The 17167-nt window shown below is 41.8% G+C and overlaps 1 protein-coding gene across 1 annotated transcript in view; it reads left to right on the top strand.

Annotated features, from left to right (window-relative positions):
• The window catches only part of LOC136387528 (putative adhesion G protein-coupled receptor F2P), a 43254-nt gene that overhangs the window by 14084 nt on the left and 12003 nt on the right, over positions 1-17167 (top strand). Inside the window, exons 2-6 of the mRNA XM_066359225.1 lie at positions 3013-3113; positions 8113-8155; positions 8867-9018; positions 11276-11509; positions 12446-13804. Of these exons, the coding sequence (XP_066215322.1) occupies positions 3042-3113; positions 8113-8155; positions 8867-9018; positions 11276-11509; positions 12446-13804 (1860 nt within the window). The 5' untranslated portion in view covers positions 3013-3041. The remainder of the gene's footprint in view (positions 1-3012; positions 3114-8112; positions 8156-8866; positions 9019-11275; positions 11510-12445; positions 13805-17167) is intronic.

Raw genomic sequence — 17167 nt, forward strand, 5'->3', positions numbered from 1 at the left:
TTTTTATATGCAAAATCCAAAGAGTCAACTTAGAAAATGTTCTTCTGCCTGGCCTGTGGTGGCGCAGTGGTTAGAACGTCGACCTGGACTGCTGAGGTCCCGGGTTTGAAACCCTGGGCTCGCTGGGTCAGGGCACATATGACAAGCAACCAAAGAATAACTAAAGTGAAGCAACTATGAGTTGATATTCTTGCTCCCCACCCTTCCTCTTTCTGTAAAATCAGTAACTACAATCTTTAAAAGAAGAAAAGAAAAGAAAGAAAATATTCCCTCTGGTTAAAAGAATTGAAAACGTTAAAATCGCACTAAAAATAAGAGTCACATTGTTGCTGAACTTTGGGGAAAGGTAGTGTTCTAGAATTGTGGTCCCAGTTCTTTTAAGAAAAGGTAGACCTGAATTAAAAAAAAAAAAAAAGATGTTACAAAACTCTGGGCTGTAGACAGCAGCAGAACTATCAAAGCAGGCCATTTTACAAAGTCTGGTGAAGGTCATTACCACATAAAACTCAAAATGCTTATTTTGTTATACGTAGAAACATAATTTTAGTAAAAATCAAAAAGCACTTTGAAAAAATTAAAACTTCACTATAGTTGCAATTTAAAACAAAATGATAATACGATAAAGAATTTTTTCAATACAGCATTTTAAACATTCTAAGGAAACAATGGTTTTCACCTTGATTTGTCAATCTTAAATAATCATTCACTTTCTCTTCCTTTTTTTTTTTTTTTTTTTTTTTTGCATTTTTCTGAAGCTGGAAACAGGGAGAGACAGTCAGACAGACTCCCGCATGCGCCCGACCGGGATCCACCCGGCACGCCCACCATGGGGCGACGCTCTGCCCACCAGGGGGCGATGCTCTGCCCATCCTGGGCGTCGCCATGTTGCGACCAGAGCCACTCTAGCACCTGAGGCAGAGGCCACAGAGCCAACCCCAGCGCCCGGGCCATTTTTGCTCCAATGGAGCCTTGGCTGCGGGAGGGGAAGAGAGAGACAGAGAGGAAGGCGCGGCGGAGGGGTGGAGAAGCAAATGGGTGCTTCTCCTGTGTGCCCTGGCCGGGAATCGAACCCGGTCTTCCTTTTTTAAAAAAAAAAAAAAATGTATTTGACTATTGGACTGAATAGTGCTAACTCTATGAGAGCTTGTCTTGAATGATATCCTAAATGACTTTTTAACATTTTTCTCTCGTTAAAAAGAAGAACATTTTTTATGATGAGAATTTTAATATAAAGTTAATGCAATTCAAAAAAGACATGGACTCATGCTCTGATTTTCTAAGAATTATGTCAAGAAATACATCGGTTTTAATTTTTCCCATTTTAGATGATTTCATCCAAAGCAGCAACTGCTTCGGTGATAAGTCTGCTAAGTCACATTCATGATTTGCACCCTGGGATTTCTATCCATTGAATGACTTAGGTGGGAATAAAGGATACAGACGTGACTGAAATTTACTTACAACTGTGTGGTTGTGCTCGCTTCGGCAGCACGTATTCTAAAATTGTGTGGCCGTCTGGGTTGCTACTAAATTCTTTAAAAGTGGTGATCAACAAAGTAATCCTTTTTCTTAAAGAACTATAGACTTTCAGAAACCTGTATTAACAATAGGTTGAAATAGATAATACAAAATATTTTTAAAAATGATTGAAGACAGTGGAATTTCAGCTAGGCAAATATTTCAAAGCAAGAAACATAATTTTTATTTAAAAAATACTTTAGCTACTTTTTAAAATAATGGTGTTGTTTGCTATAGAATTTTGCATGGTTCAGATAAAGACTATTCCCTTTTGTCTATAAATGGTCAGATATCAAACGTCAATCATTATAAGGCCCCTGATCTTTATTGATGATATCCAGGTGTTCTGAACCCTTCCATTTTAAAGCAAAAAAACATAAAATGTTTTTTAAAGAGGATGTCACTCAGTTTGAAAATATTAAAATAATTAAAACTTAGAATTGGCCTGACCAGGCAATGGTGCAGTGGATAGAGCATCACACTGGGACGCGGAGGACCCAGGTTCGAAACTCTAAGGTCGCCAGCTTGAGTGAGGGCTCATCTGGTTTGAGCAAGGCTCACCAGCTTGAACCCAAGGTCGCTGGCTTGAGCAAGGGGTTACTTGGTCTGCTGTAGCCCCACGATCAAGGCACATATAAGAAAGCAATCAATGAACAACTAAGGTGCCACACCAAAGAATTGATGCTTCTATCTCTCTCCCTTCCTGTCTGTCCGTCACTATCTGTTCCTCTTTGTCTCTGTTACAAAAAAATAAAAATAAAATAAAAAAGCTTAGAATTGAAAATTTCAACTTACATCAGTCCTTTATAGAGCATAACGCGGATGCACGCTGTCCGCTCTCCCTAGCCGCCTTTCCTCTCTCTCCTCCCCTTTACTGGGTGTATCATGTGCCCCCGTCCCATGTGTCCAGCACTGTTCTAAGTGGCAAAGAATCATTTTGATATTGGTTTTGGCAGAAATAAATTGCTACCTACCTATGAAAATGCAGCTCTCGGGTTAGGTGAGAATGGGGATAACAGGCCAAGCCCAGTGCATACTCTCTTTCAAAATATATTTTTTCTAAGGCTGAGTCTCCATGTAGGAATTCCAGCTCATGCTCCACTGTAGCCACCCACACATTTCTCAGCCCTGCCTAAACCAGAGAGTGAACCATCATTTCTGTTTCCTGAACTCGGGCTGTTATTTATTACACCTAGGCAGGTAGCTTCCTTTGCAGGGAATCCTACATGAGGCATCACACGCAAGCCGACAGCAGAGGCTGGTTATCTCAGGAGTTGCTTGTGCCTCCCAGTGCCAGCTGGGCTGACACATGCAGCCTCCTGGTGAAGTCAATGGATGGGAGACCACAGGGGGGCCACCTCTGGGGCAAGGACTTCTGAGTAAACAGAGCTAAGGACAGAACCCAGCCTCTGGCTGACTGGGTCTGCAGTGGCATGGAATTCTGGAACCTTCAGATTAAAAGGGAACCTATTGCCTTCTCATTTATTTTTATAGAAGCAAGAAAGGCAGCCGTGTCGAAGACAATGACTCATACGTTTTTGCTGTGCTGGTTAGTGATTCTTATGCCCACAGAGTCCTGCAGGACGTTATGCCAGGTAAGAGAAGGAAAGTGGGGGAATGAAATGGTGGGCAGAGCAAATGAAAAGTAAAACCCAACCCTCTGTTATCGGAGCTAAAGTGTAGGGAGAATATGGTGGTAGAATGATTCAGCTTGAAGAATCTGCAACCACGTGGAACCAAAACCCGTTTTAGCCAAGAGCTGAGGATTAGTTTCTCATCAACGTTTTCTATTAAGTTCCTAAGATGCAATAAAGCTCAAATGATTTAGAAAGTGATAAACTCTTTATTCTCTTGGCTTTGATGATAAAGCTTTCATTGGCTTGTATCTAGGGTGGTGCCACTTCCTCAGGGACCCTTGAAAATTTGAGGGTGGTGAGGGTGTCACACAGACTGAGATATTTAATGGTATTTAGTGTGGGCAGGACCTAAGAATGGTATGACACAATGAAGCATTGTCCTGTCCCAAATGGCATTTCCTTTGAGAAACTTGACAGTGGCCGCCATAAATGGGCTGGAAGGAGCAAAGGGCAACTCAGATAGTCCCTGACTAACAATGTATACGTGGGATGCAGTGTGTGGCAATGTAACGTTTTGTGGGGCATTAAGCCCTATGGCTCTCTGGAATATTTTTTTCTCATTACAATAAATTTTAATTTCCCTTTTAGTTACTTATTTAAAATAAGGTATGGAGAATCTTTAAGAGAGAGAGAATGAGGAGATAAAAATACTTTGAACTTCTTGAGTAGATACTATTATTATTGGACCACAGCTCCACTCCCTCATTTTATTAATAGGGAAACTGAGGCCCATTGTGTGGAATGTGACTTGCTTGAGCTCACACCTACTTAGCTCAAAGGCCGAGCTCAGGACCCCTGTCTGCAGGATCTCATTTTCTTGGTCTTCCCATTTTAGTATATGCCTTCTTATGAGGAGCTACCTTAAGAAAGAACAACTTTGGAAATTCTTTCTTAAAGTGTCCAAGTGATATTTACTTTACTCTCTAAGGAGTTTGTCTGTGGGTGAGAATTTTCTCCACGACTCCCCTTCCCCTCAACACTGAGCTGGTGCCCAGTTTCAGGGAGAGATTACAGCCCCCTCCAGAAAGAACTTTTCTAGGAGGCATCCCAACCCCACTCACAGTACTGTATCCTCCCTTTGTTTTCTCATGCACATTTTCCCATAGACAGAACTTAAAGGGTATTCAGAGCATGGGAGGTTAGCTTTGCTTTCTTGATTATTGAGGATCACCTTCCTGACAATATTCTGGACCTTTTATTCTGACTAAGCAAGTGGCTGGGTACTGAGCTTCTGGGCTCCCCTCTCCTGACCCACTCTTCTCACTCAGGCAGCTCCACAGTGTAGCGGGTGGCAGGACATGAAGTTGTTTTTTCTTCTTCTTTTTCCAGTAGCAGGTTGAAGACTGTTGATATCTAACACTAACATAGTTTGCATCAGATGCCACCCTAGAAATGAAATGACCATGAGTTGTATATGGGCAGATTAACCTGAAAGAAGTGAATCAGGTACTTCACTTAAGAAGGCAGAGTTCCCAGAATGCCTTGTAAACAGCATACCGTGGCCTTGTGCCCACACAGATGATGAATATAAAGTGTCTTCACTGTGGTCTATTTAAGGAGCCAAGTGTTATCCAGAGCTGTCCACTTTCCTTGTGCTTTATGGTGGTGTGTCAGAGACCCGTGCCCTCTCAAGATGGGCTTAGGGCATCGTGAGGCACTTGTACTTCCCTGCACCCTCCTTTGCCCTCTCCACTGGGACGTGGGTTGACTTGGTAGAGAGAACAGCACTATAGGGGTTGGGAGAGCTGAGGTCTAGACCCAGATCGAAGAGGAGGACCCTGCATGGCCTGGGGCAAGTCACTTCATCTATCCAAGCCTCGTTTTCCTTATCTGTAAACTAAGGGGGTTAGACTGATCTGTAAAGTCTTTCAGAACTCTGAAAATATCATTTTAGTCTTCTTGTTTAGTGGAGGGCCTTTGACTCTTTCATGTATATAATAAGGCTTGATTCTCTTAATTGATAAATGAGAAGCCATCTTTACAACTGTATTTTGAAGGGTGTTGTATTCCATGAATCAGGGACATCTTCTTTACTTTGAACAGACCCCAACTGCTCAATTTAGATTCCCCATAAATTCTCCTTTGGTAGAGAAAATGGAAGATTCAGCTTTATTTCTTGGCAACATAGAGAGAAACAATATTGTGAAGAGGGAAGAGATATAAATTTCAAATGTTAGTCAGACAGCTGAGTCATGAATTCCCTGTTCCTTCCTCAAAGGCTGAGATCTAGGAATGCAAGTTGGAGTAATATTACCAAAGCTCATTCCAGCCACTAGAGCAGGGGTAGCCAACCTTTTTATACCTACCACCCACTTTTATATCTCTGTCAGTAGTACAATTTTCTAACCACCCACTGGTTCCACAGTAATGGTGATTTATAAAGCAGAGTTATAGCAAGTTAAAGCATATAATAATAATTACTTACCAAGTACTTTATGTCAGATTTTCGCTGAATTTGGCACAATAAATCTTTACTAAACAACTTACCATAGTTAAATCTATCTTTTTATTTATACTTTGGTTGCTCTGCTACCACCCACCATGAAAACTGGAATGCCCACTAGTGGGTGGTAGGAACCAGGCACTAGAGGGAAAACTTATGGTGCAAAAACAGGAAGATTTAGACTCACTCTCCACACACATACATATATGCACATACATACATGTACATATAGGGAGTCTTTGGGTTATGACACAGTTCTGTTCCTATGACAGTGACATAACCCAGATTTTGGTGTAAGTCGAAACACATCCTAGCCTAAATCACTAACCTAGCCTGACACAGTTGTAAAATCATAATCTAGGACATAAAAACACAACTAAACCACGGAAAAAAAGAAAAGGACATAAATATACTGTACTGTATACACTGTACTATAATAACAGAAAAAATGACAAAAAATGAGTGTAAAAAAATTCCTTCCCTTTATTCCTGTGGTTGGCTTGCACACTGGAAGGGGCATTACAAGATGGGAGAGAGTGACCTATGGGGAGTAAGAAGCTGGGAAGGCAGGAGAACCTGCAGAAGGTGCTGGAAATACTGGGTCAGGTGAATCAAGATTGTATGAATAACATGTAGGAGACGCTGGAGATGATTCTACCTGTACTAAGTTTTTATGGGAGTGAGCGCCATAAACTCGAAATGGCATGTCGAGAGTGTCGTAACCTGAGGACCCTCTGTATATGCCAGTATGTACATATATGTACTAATAAAGCTACATAGGGGGATATAAAAAAGCACAATACACAATCCATGTTCTTAAGAAACTTATCATTTAATTGAGAAGATAATATACATATATAAAATGATTAGCTAGTAAGATAGCAGATCAGGTGAGTATATGCCAAGCATTGAATGAGTGGTATGATGGTATGGATATAAATATTCCTGGAGCCAGAGAGGGAAAAATGTATCATCTAGAACTGGATCAGGTACAACTTGTTGGAGGAAGCAAACTTAAATTTTGTATGTAATAGACATTCAGTAAGTCCATATTCAGGAAATAATAATGATAGCTAAATCTTAAATACTACTTACAATATTACAGGCTAATTTTGAAGTGCTAATCTAATTTCAATAAATCTAATCTCTTTTATTATTTATAAAAATCACCTGAGGCAAGATTATGGAATTGTAGTACTACAGTTCCTACCCTGCTTTATGGATGAGGAAACTGAGGCTCAGGGAGGTGAACTTTCTCAGGATCTCCAGTGGCAGTGGTGGGGTTTAGCCCCAGATGTTCTTTTCCCAGAGCCACCCCTTGACGCCAATGTGACACTCTTCTTATTCAAATGGGTGGCAAAGAAAGGGACTTCTAATTAGGAGAGGTGGGAAAGCAAGGTCTGGGGAGATCCCTCTTAGGAAAAAAATATACAACATTACAAATATAAAATTTAGGGGAAAATGAATATTTAGTTAGAATAAGAAAAATGACTCAAAACAAACTTCAAATTTAACTTATAACTGATGAAGAATATTATATTCAATAATTACTCAGAATTATTCAGTAATAAGTTCAATAAAATAAATAACAATATTTTTATTAATAAACTGTCTACATTTTTGTTGCTAGATTTGGGGTTCATACTTGCACATCAATAATTGTATAATACTTTTTTCTATAGAGAGCATATAAAGATTATTCAGTCTTTCTTCTAGCATTGCTGGTTAACTTTATTATTCTAGTTTAGAAAAATAGCTTTAGCTTCAGAATTCATTATAAGTAATGCCATGGAAATTTGTCGGCCTGTGCCAAATTCGGAAAAAAAAAACCTTTAGCAAGTTTCTTTCCTATATGACCTACAAGGTTTCAGGGTACTTAGAACTTTCTTGTTCTGTGACTAATTGCAAATATTCCTAGAATTAATACCACTTATGTCTTCACTGTAATGTAGAAATGACTACAAACTATATAAGTACTGTTAAATCCAAGCTAAATGGATCCCCAACTTGGCTTCTACTTGTCCAGATTCTATATATAGCTACAGACTCTCTAATAACTATCCAAACGAGGGCGTGTGTGAAGGAGGGGGAGTTGGAGTGGCAAAAAAAATAATGGTCTGAACAGATGGTGGTTAGACAATTTTGCTTTGGAAAATTTAATAAAACGCACGATCATGTGAACCCATTGCTAGATCCTCTCTCTGCTTCAAAGGGGCCCATAGAAGCAATGGATTCTGAAGTTTAACCTTCATTAACTTCCCAGTAAACCCACCTTTGCTCCTGATGTATTTCCTCCATAATATGAAGTTCATTTTCACTGGGTGGAAGGAGGGCGCCTTCTGAAGAGCTGTGGGAGAAATGGCGGTTCAGGCTAAAGGACAAATAGGGTCATGAGACACACTTCACGGCCATAAGTTAGGTGGTATCCCAGCATCGTAGCTGTGACTCAAGTGAATCATTAGGCTGGCATATCACCGATTGATTTTGATGTGAATTCTGATTTTCCCTTTCTAGGCTGCCAGTAAAAACAAGGAAAAGGTGTCTGCCAGGCGACACGGTATGTTGGGAGCAGTTATTAATCCAATGAAAGTTGTGCTGTTCACCTGTTGAAGGCCATTCTTGGCCCTGTCTTATGGCAGGGGGGGGGGGACAGGACTCCTTGATGGTTTGCCCTGTCTTTTTTATTTTTTGTCTTCTTAAATTGTACCTTTGACCCCTGCTCCCCTCTTCTGCCAGCACCCTCCACTCCGTTCTGGTCTGGGAGTTCTCTGCTAGTAATCCTTTGGATTGAGCCTGTCAGGCTGGGGTAGTGGCTAACGCAAGTCTGTGAGAACCCATTGATATCATAATTCATTCTAAGGTTCCAGAGCTGGGAGGTTTCTTAGAGAACATCAGGTACAGTGGCTTCCAAACTGTCCCCTCCTCTAGGGAACTGAGTAGGTGCTCAGGAGGTTCCTGTGTGGTTTGACAAGGACCTAGTGGACAGAACGGTGGGCTCTTTCCTCTCACTTCAACTGAGCCAGTTATACTTATCCACTTTCTACATTTGAATTCAGGATAAGATTATGTTGCAAACCGTAGTGTTTTTCCACTGAAAATATGACGATCACTAATCTATTTCAATCTTCCTCTACTTTACAAAAAAAAAAAAAGACACCTGATGTCCACAGGATTTATGTGCCTTCATGTGGTGACACTTTGGTGATTGGCCCGTGCAACCCAGAGTTGAGACCTCTCCATTTAATGCTGATGCCTTTTATCTTCGCAGATGTATGCGATGGTGTCTGTGTGGACAATTCCCGCTGCGGTCAACCTTGCCCTCCAGATGCTCAGGGCAATATGGAGTTTTTATGTAAGCAGAAAAAATGGCGGAAGATCACCGATACCTGCCAAACTCTTAATGCCATTAACATCTTTGAGGTAATAATATACTTTCTCTCACATGCAAAGTGGAGCCCAAATTAGCAATGTATATTGCACTCAGTAAGAGAGAGGGACAGCTTCAGGCAGGGTGGTAGGTAGGGATGTTTGTAGCTGAATACGTAAGCACCTACCTGTCCTCTCTCTCTCTACACAGAAGGGCATTCTTAACATTGGGCATCTACAAGTTTGTGCTCCATTTCCCACACCTTTCATGACACAAAGGGATCAGATCATTTAGGTCAAAGCTAGAAGAGCTGTCTGGAATTATCCCAGCTGACTTCTCCGTTTTCACTGATAGACCTTTAGTCTCCTGAAGTTTGGCTGCTCAAGGTGTCCTTCACTGATCAGCAGCGCAAGACAACTCTGAGAACTTTTAGACCTGGGGAATCTGGGCTCCACCCAGACCTGGTGACTCCACATCTGCACTTTACCAAGATCTGCAGGTGACCTCGGTGCTCAGTGAAGCATGAGAAGAGAGCTGAGGTAGAGGGAAAAATTTTATTGTCAAATAAAGGAAGGGATTTCCCATTACACTTAAGTAATTATGCATTTTTAAAAAACCGAATTCTAACAAATAAAATCAGATCAAGTGTTATTTATTTTCTTTTTCTCCTCTTCTAGCAGGAGCTTGGTCTTTCTGAAGTTCAGCCCCTGATTCATTTGGGGGAGTCCATGCTTTGGCATTTGTTATGTTCTACCAACATCCGCTGTTTGGGGACATGGCCAAGGGAAGGCAGTCGATGCTGTCCCGGAAGGAAGTTCCCCTACCAGCATCCAGAAGGCTGCCCACCCCTAATTTGAAGGGCCTGAGCAAAGATATACATGGAGACCCACATACCATCTGTCTTAATACGTATCTCCCCATGTATAAGACACAACCTTTTCTGAAAAATTTGGGGTCTAAGAACTGGGTGTGTCTTATACAGTGGTCATGACATTTCAAATGCCATAGATGGAACTGAGGGTGAGGCAATCTATGAAGACAGTGATTTCATCATCAGACACAGATGAGGACAAGCTAATGGATGGCAGTTTTGACAGTGATGAGGAGTTGTATGCATTTTATGATGAATAAAACTTGAGTTCAGTAACTTTATGTCACACATTTTCTTTTCAAATTTCGGGCCCCCAAATTAAGGTGCGTCTTATACACAAGAGCATCTTATACATGGGGCAATGTGGCATTTAAATGCTTTATATCAAGCCTATAAACTGCTAAATAAAATAGGTTCTGTCAGCCTCCCGTTGCAGATAGCATCCTGCCTGCTGAGGGAAGTAGAAGGCCAAGGCTTCACACCCTCCTGCTTGAACACAGGTGTCCCTCTGACAGCTCTGAGGCCTTTGGGGAGCTCACTGATAGCAGGTCCGTGCTTGGCAGCACAGACATGGGGAAGGCCCGGAAACGGGTTTGGGGTGACTGAGTAGAAAACCCAGGTGTCTAAAAGCAGGGGCATGTGTTGTGAGTAGGCATTTCCTCTAGGTCATGAACTTCTTATCTTCTGGGAAGGGGCAGGCTGGAGCAGCCCCAGGAAGGGGTCTGCTAAAGCCAGGTTTGGCAACTTTTTTCTGTAAAGGGCCAGGTAGTAAATAAATTAGGTGTCGTGGGTATTTGGGTTTCTGTTGCAACTACTCAACTCTGCCATTGTAGCATGAAAGCACCGTAGACAATACTTAGAATGAATGAGCAAGATGAGTCCCAATAAAACTTTATTTACGAAATCCAGGTGGCCAAGCTGGGCCCATAGTTTACCAGCCCTGCTTTGCACTGTGGGGCCCAGAGCCTGATTCTGTGGAGAATACTGTCCATCACTACCTTAACCCTTCTTCTACTTGCTGTTTCAGCTAACTCATCCAACTCCAGTTCAGAACTTCTAGCTTTAAAATATGTACGTTATGTCTCATGCCTTGCCCCTTGGGAAGAGTGAGAAAAACGCTTAAATGGCACTAGAAATTTACCTAGATGCACAGAGGGGTGTGAAGTGGTATTTGCTAAACATAACACTTGCTCTTGGGATGGAGGGGGTTCAGGAACAGGCAGCTGGCAGCCCGGGACTTTCATTTTCTATTCAAACCCCTTGGTATCGGGCAGCTTGTCCCACAGCAGATGTGACTTTGAAAATGTAAAATAAAAAATCATTATGCAATTTACAGTTGTGTAATAGGGCTGCCCTACATTTTACTAAAGGGACTTTTACATTTAGAACAAAAGTAATGTGACAAAAACCAACAAACTTTCTTTTTGCTATTCCTTGAGGATTTAAATTTGGCGTCTCCATTTGGAGGAAAGATAAAAATAGATGACTATGCCGTGAAGCCCGATGAGACCATTGCAGAGATGTTGCTGCAGAAGTGTCCGAAGGATTTGTCCTGTGTTATTAGCAACATAAAGCATTCACCCCGGATACCTGGCAACATTGCTGTCATTGTGCAGCTCCTACACAACATATCCACAATGCTACAGACAGATGTGGATGAAGCACAGATGCAGGTGAGTGGCCTGGAGTATTTGGGAGGTCATTCGTGTTTTTTAGGAGGGTGGAAAAGGAATGGAGGTCAGTTGGAGCTCTGTGGTCTGAGGAGACCATGTCTTTCTCCTCAGTATCTCTAGTACCTGGTAAGTGTTTAAAATATATCTTCATTGAGGAAAAAACTATATAAATGAATGGAAAAGTGAACACATTCAATCAATAAACCTTTAGAGAGAGCACTTACTGGGCGCTGGATTGGACATTGAAGCAGGCATTTCTGATGATGCAAACCATTTGGCTGATGCAAACCATCCAAGGTCCTGCAGAGAGAAAGACTTATTTGTGAGTCAGAACAGGTGTCTAAAACGGGAAATAACTGGATGCCAGGGAAACAGCCAGATATGTCTGCTGCAAAAAAATGTGACATGGAACTGGACTTATTTCCTTTGCTTTTGATTTTCAAAGTAGAGGATAGTAAAAAGGAGGTTCCGCTTCTGGGGTCGGTTTCCAATTTGGCATATTTCTGCACATTGTCCAGCACACAGTTGGGATGTCATAGATGTTAATTACATAGTGGGAGCTCTGGTCAGGGCTAGCAAATAGCTAGTTTCACCCCCCAAGTGTGAAGTGGAACTGATGATGAAAATGCACACGGTGAAGGTGGCCCACTCGCCTGCCTCATTGGAAGGCATTGCATAAGTAGGAGGAGGGCCACTCCCCGGCATCTGTCCTCCAGCTCAACCTTGAGCGGTATGAGAGTCACCTGGGGATCTCATTAAGATGCTGGTTCTGATTCATAGGTGTGGGGTGGGGCCCTGGATTCTGTTTCTTTAAGAGACTCTCGGGGATGCCTATGTTGCTGGCTGAAAGACCACACTTCATAAACAAAGTGAAGCTTGAATGTCCTGGCCGATTCTGACAGTGACTCAACACTAATACCTGTTCTTCATTGGCAGAGTTACAGCATCATGGCCAACCACATTCTTGACAACAAGTGCGTCTCCAACTGGACCTTCATCCCTGAAAGAAACATCAGCTGTGTGCTGCTACACTCAGTAAATACCTTTGCAAGAAAGCTACTTAAAAATAAAAACGCCGTGGACATATCAGATGTTTTCATTCACACTATGGGCACCATCATATCTGGAGGTAGCAATGGGGCGAATTTAACTTTCTCAATGAGAGTGGATGACATGCGCAGTGATGTCACTGGGAGGGTATTGATCAGTAAAGATGAGCTTCAGCCGATGCTTTCCCCTTTTCCTGTCATCAGCATTGCATTTCCAACTCTTGGAGCCATCTTAGAAGCCAGTCTTTTGGAAAAGGCCACTGTTAATGGACTTGTCCTGTCTGTCATTCTGCCCAAGGAACTTAAACAAATCTCACTGGTTTTTGAAAAGATCAGGAATTCAGAGAAGAGCACACAGTGTGTTGGCTGGCACTCCTTAGAGAACAGATGGGACCAGAACGCCTGTCAAATAATTCAAGAAAACTCCCAGCAAGCTGTCTGCAAATGTAGGCCAAGCAAATTGTTTACCTCGTTCTCCATTCTTATGTCGCCCCACACCCTGGAGAGTCCCGTCCTGACTTACATCACGTACATCGGCCTGGGCGTTTCTATCTGCAGCTTGATCCTTTGCTTGTCCATTGAGGCCTTGGTCTGGAGCCGAGTGACGAAGACAGAGATCTCGTATTTACGCCACCTGTGTATTGCTAATGTCGCAGCCACCTTGCTGGTTGCCGATGTGTGGTTCATCGTGGCTTCCTTTCTTAGTGGTCCAGCCACACACCACGATGGATGTGTGGCGGCAACATTTTTCGTTCATTTCTTTTACCTTTCTGTGTTCTTCTGGATGCTTGCTAAGGCACTTCTCATCCTGTATGGAATCCTGATTGTTTTCCATACGCTGCCCAAGTCAGTCCTGGTGGCGTCTCTCTTTTCAGTGGGCTACGGGTGCCCTTTGGTCGTTGCTGTTGTCACAGTGGCTGCCACTGAGCCCAGCAAAGGCTACCTACGTCCTGAGGCCTGCTGGCTTAATTGGGACATGACCAAGGCCCTCCTGGCCTTTGTGGTCCCAGCTCTGACCATCGTGGTGGTAAACCTGATCACAGTGACCATCGTGATTGTCAAGACCCAGCGAGCCACCATCGGCAGCTCCATGTTCCAGGAGGTGAGGGCCATTGTGAGGATCAGTAAGAACATCGCCATCCTCACACCACTGCTGGGCCTGACCTGGGGATTCGGACTAGCCACCGTCATCAACGATCGCTCCCTGGTCTTCCACGTTCTCTTCTCCTTGCTCAATGCGTTCCAGGTGAGTTCAGATGTGTCTGACCAAGTCCAAAGTGAGAGAATGCCGGAGCTGTGTGATCAGAAGGTTGTGCCATCGTATTTATTTGTAAAGACAATGGATTTTAGAACAGCCTCTTCGGTCAGAAAATAAGCTTTTTTTTCCAGAAGGGCCTGGATTCCAATCTTGACTCTCATTTATTAATGTGCACCGAACTCCTGGAATATTTGTTTAACTTTGCCAAGTCATACTTTTTCTCACTTGTAAAGTGGTTATAATCCGCCCACTTTATAGGAATGTTTTGAAAATAAGATAAAATAGTGAATGGGAAAGCACCAAGTATTAAAATGACATACAGATCATAAATGTAGCCTAACGGTAGTCTGAGTTTTAACTCTTTAACTTTTTTAGAACATAAACAAAATTTAAGTATGCAACTAGAAGTATTTTCATATGTACATTTATATTTTATTCTATAGGAGGTCCTTGGGTTACAACACAGTTCTGTTCCTACAACAGTAATGTAACCCAAATTTTGGTGTAAGTCGAAACACACCCTAGCCTAAGTTACTTATCTATCCTATCACAGGTGTAAAATCATAATCTAAAACATAAAAACACAACTAAACCAGAGAGAAAGGAAAAGGACACAAGTATACTGTACTGTACACTGTACTGTAATAACAGAAGAAATGACAAAAAATAATTTAAAAAAAATCCCTTCCCTTTATTCCTGTGGTTGGCTTGCACACTGGAAGGGGCAAGGTGGGAGAGAGTGACCTATGGGGAGGAGGAAGTTGCAGAAGCAGGAGAACCTGCAGAAGGTGCTGGAGATACTGGGTCAGGTGAACCAGGGTTGCCTAAGGAACATGCAGGAGACGCTGGAGATGATTCTACCTGGACTACAGGTGTTCCGTCTCCAAAAGCAGTGAATGTGGAGGGTACAAGATCTTTTGCAGGCCTCTCTACCTTCTCAAAGAATTGTTCCAGCTAGTCAAAAACTAGTTTGCCCACGTAGTCCGTAAGTATAATGCTAATGGCATCAGATGAAACACTCACGTCTCAATTTTTTTTAAGTTTTTATGGGAGTGAACATCATAAACTCAAAATGTTTTATGCCGAGACTGCCATAATCTGAGGACCGCCTGTATTTAGAATTTTTAATTATCATCTGAAACCATTTTATTTTAATGAAGCAAGCCCTACAGAGTGATAATAAAATGATTTCCCCTATCCTTTCCTCTCTCTCTCTCTCTCTCTTTTTTTTTTTTTTTTTTGCATTTTTTCTGAAGTGAGAAGCAGGGAAGCAGAGAGACAGATTCCTGCATGCACCTGACCAGGATCCACCCAGCAAACCACTAGGGGGTAATGCTCTACCCATCGGGGGTATTGCTCTGTTGCAGCAGGAGCCATTCTAGTGCCTGAGGCAGAGGCCATGAAGCCATCCTCAGCACCCGGGGCCAACTTTGCTCCAGGGGAGCCTTGGCTGCAAAAGGGAAAGAGAGAGATAGAGAGGAAGAAGAGGGGGAAGGGTGGAGAAGCAGATGTGTGCTTCTCCTGCGTGCCCTGACTGGGAATTGAACCCTACACTTCTACACACCAGGTGACTCTCTACCGCTAAGCCAACTGGCCACGGCCCTCTCCTCTCTTAGCTCTGTGAATTACAAAAATGTTCATAGCATTCATGTATATCTTTGACAAATGTTCTATGGTTATATACAGATATTTTCACATAATGTAGTGGTTAAAAAACAATGTATATAGTATTTTGCAACTTATTTTTTCTCTTAAAAACACATCCTAGCATTTTCCCAGATTACTATGAATATATATATATATATATATATATATATATATATATATATATATATATATTTAATGGCTGTATAGTATTCACTATTCAACAATTCCTTTCCTGATTAAAATTATTTTTTAATTTGTTTTCTGTTACAGTGTTCCAATAAATCAAAGTGTACTATATTGAATGTTAAATATATAAATAGCAACTAATTTAAACAAAAACATTTATTTTTTTTAAAGACCTCTAAAATATTTCTTTTTTTGAATACATGTTTATTTGAAAATAAGCTTATTTTCCAATAAATATTTTACCTAATGAATAATCGAGATTTTAAGTCAAATATTTTTCTCAATTTCTTTTCAAAATTTAAGTATAAATGAGTTTATTTACAATAAATATTTTGATGTTTTAGAGAACAATGGTAACCATAATAGGGTGCCTAATCTTTTGAATCTCTTGCTATTGTTTTTCTGCATTTTATAGAGCACATTAATTATACCCTGCATTTTTTTTGTATAGCTCTTAATGATTATCAATCTATTCCCTTACCCATGTTTATGCAGCTGTCACTGACAGGACTGGACTACTAACCTCGTGTGCCTACATTTCTGTTAATATCCCATGGCAACTTGTCTTGAACTTAATGAGTTCTTGTCTTAGTCCTCAGCATTTTCCTTTCCTTGTGTCCCTTGGAGCCATCTCAGCTGTGGCTTTTGTTTTAGATTAGGCTGAGAGCACTTGTATTTTGGTATCATGAGCCCTTTTGCCTGTCATAACAGGATCAACTTGTAATTTAAATTCAGTTTCTGCTTGGACACCGGGCAAGGAGGGTGGGGCCTAAGCATTAGCGCCAATGGGATAATGAGAAGCTGAGAGCAGGGTTTGGGTGAAGGCCAGACCCCCGGGGCAGGTGTCAGGCAATGGTGTGCAGGAGCTGGCTTGTACGGGCTCAAGGGAACTGACTGCTATGTTTTCAGGAATTTTGTAGACTTACAATCAAATAAATTAGGTGGAAGACAAAGGCCAAACATGTTCAAAATGCATTACTCCCTAGTTATTTTTTTTCCACATTTGACAATGGTTCTGATTTCATTTGAATCTACTGTATGTATATGGTGGAAACGCGATGTAATAATGTGCCTGTCTCTTCCTACCTCTGTGGTCAGTGGTGTTTCGTGGGTAGATTTAAGTCAACTGTGGTGATGGTATTTAATCATGGAGATCGGCAAGTGCTACAAATCAGCAGAGTTGAGTACCAGCATATCAGCAAATCAAGATCTCTTTGGGAGGAGAGAAGGGAGAGCCAGAGATCTGGTGAGGTGGAAGATACAAACAACAAGGCAGGAGGAAGCGGGGTGAACAGATTTTAGGATGAGCGAAGATGAGGGGCCACTGAGGCTGATGGAGCAGACGGAGAAGAAAGACCCCTGAACGTACTGGGAAATCCAGAACTGATAAGAAGAGGCCCTTTGAAAGATTTCCTAGCACTAGGCCTGTGGGAGCATCTCCACTGGTTCTAAAGCTCAGTCACACTTTTAAGAGAAATTTTGTCTAATCAATGTTGCTATCTATCACATCTCAAAAGT

This window comes from Saccopteryx leptura, chromosome 1 (assembly GCF_036850995.1).
Source record: "Saccopteryx leptura isolate mSacLep1 chromosome 1, mSacLep1_pri_phased_curated, whole genome shotgun sequence".
Taxonomy (NCBI): Eukaryota; Metazoa; Chordata; class Mammalia; order Chiroptera; family Emballonuridae; genus Saccopteryx; species Saccopteryx leptura.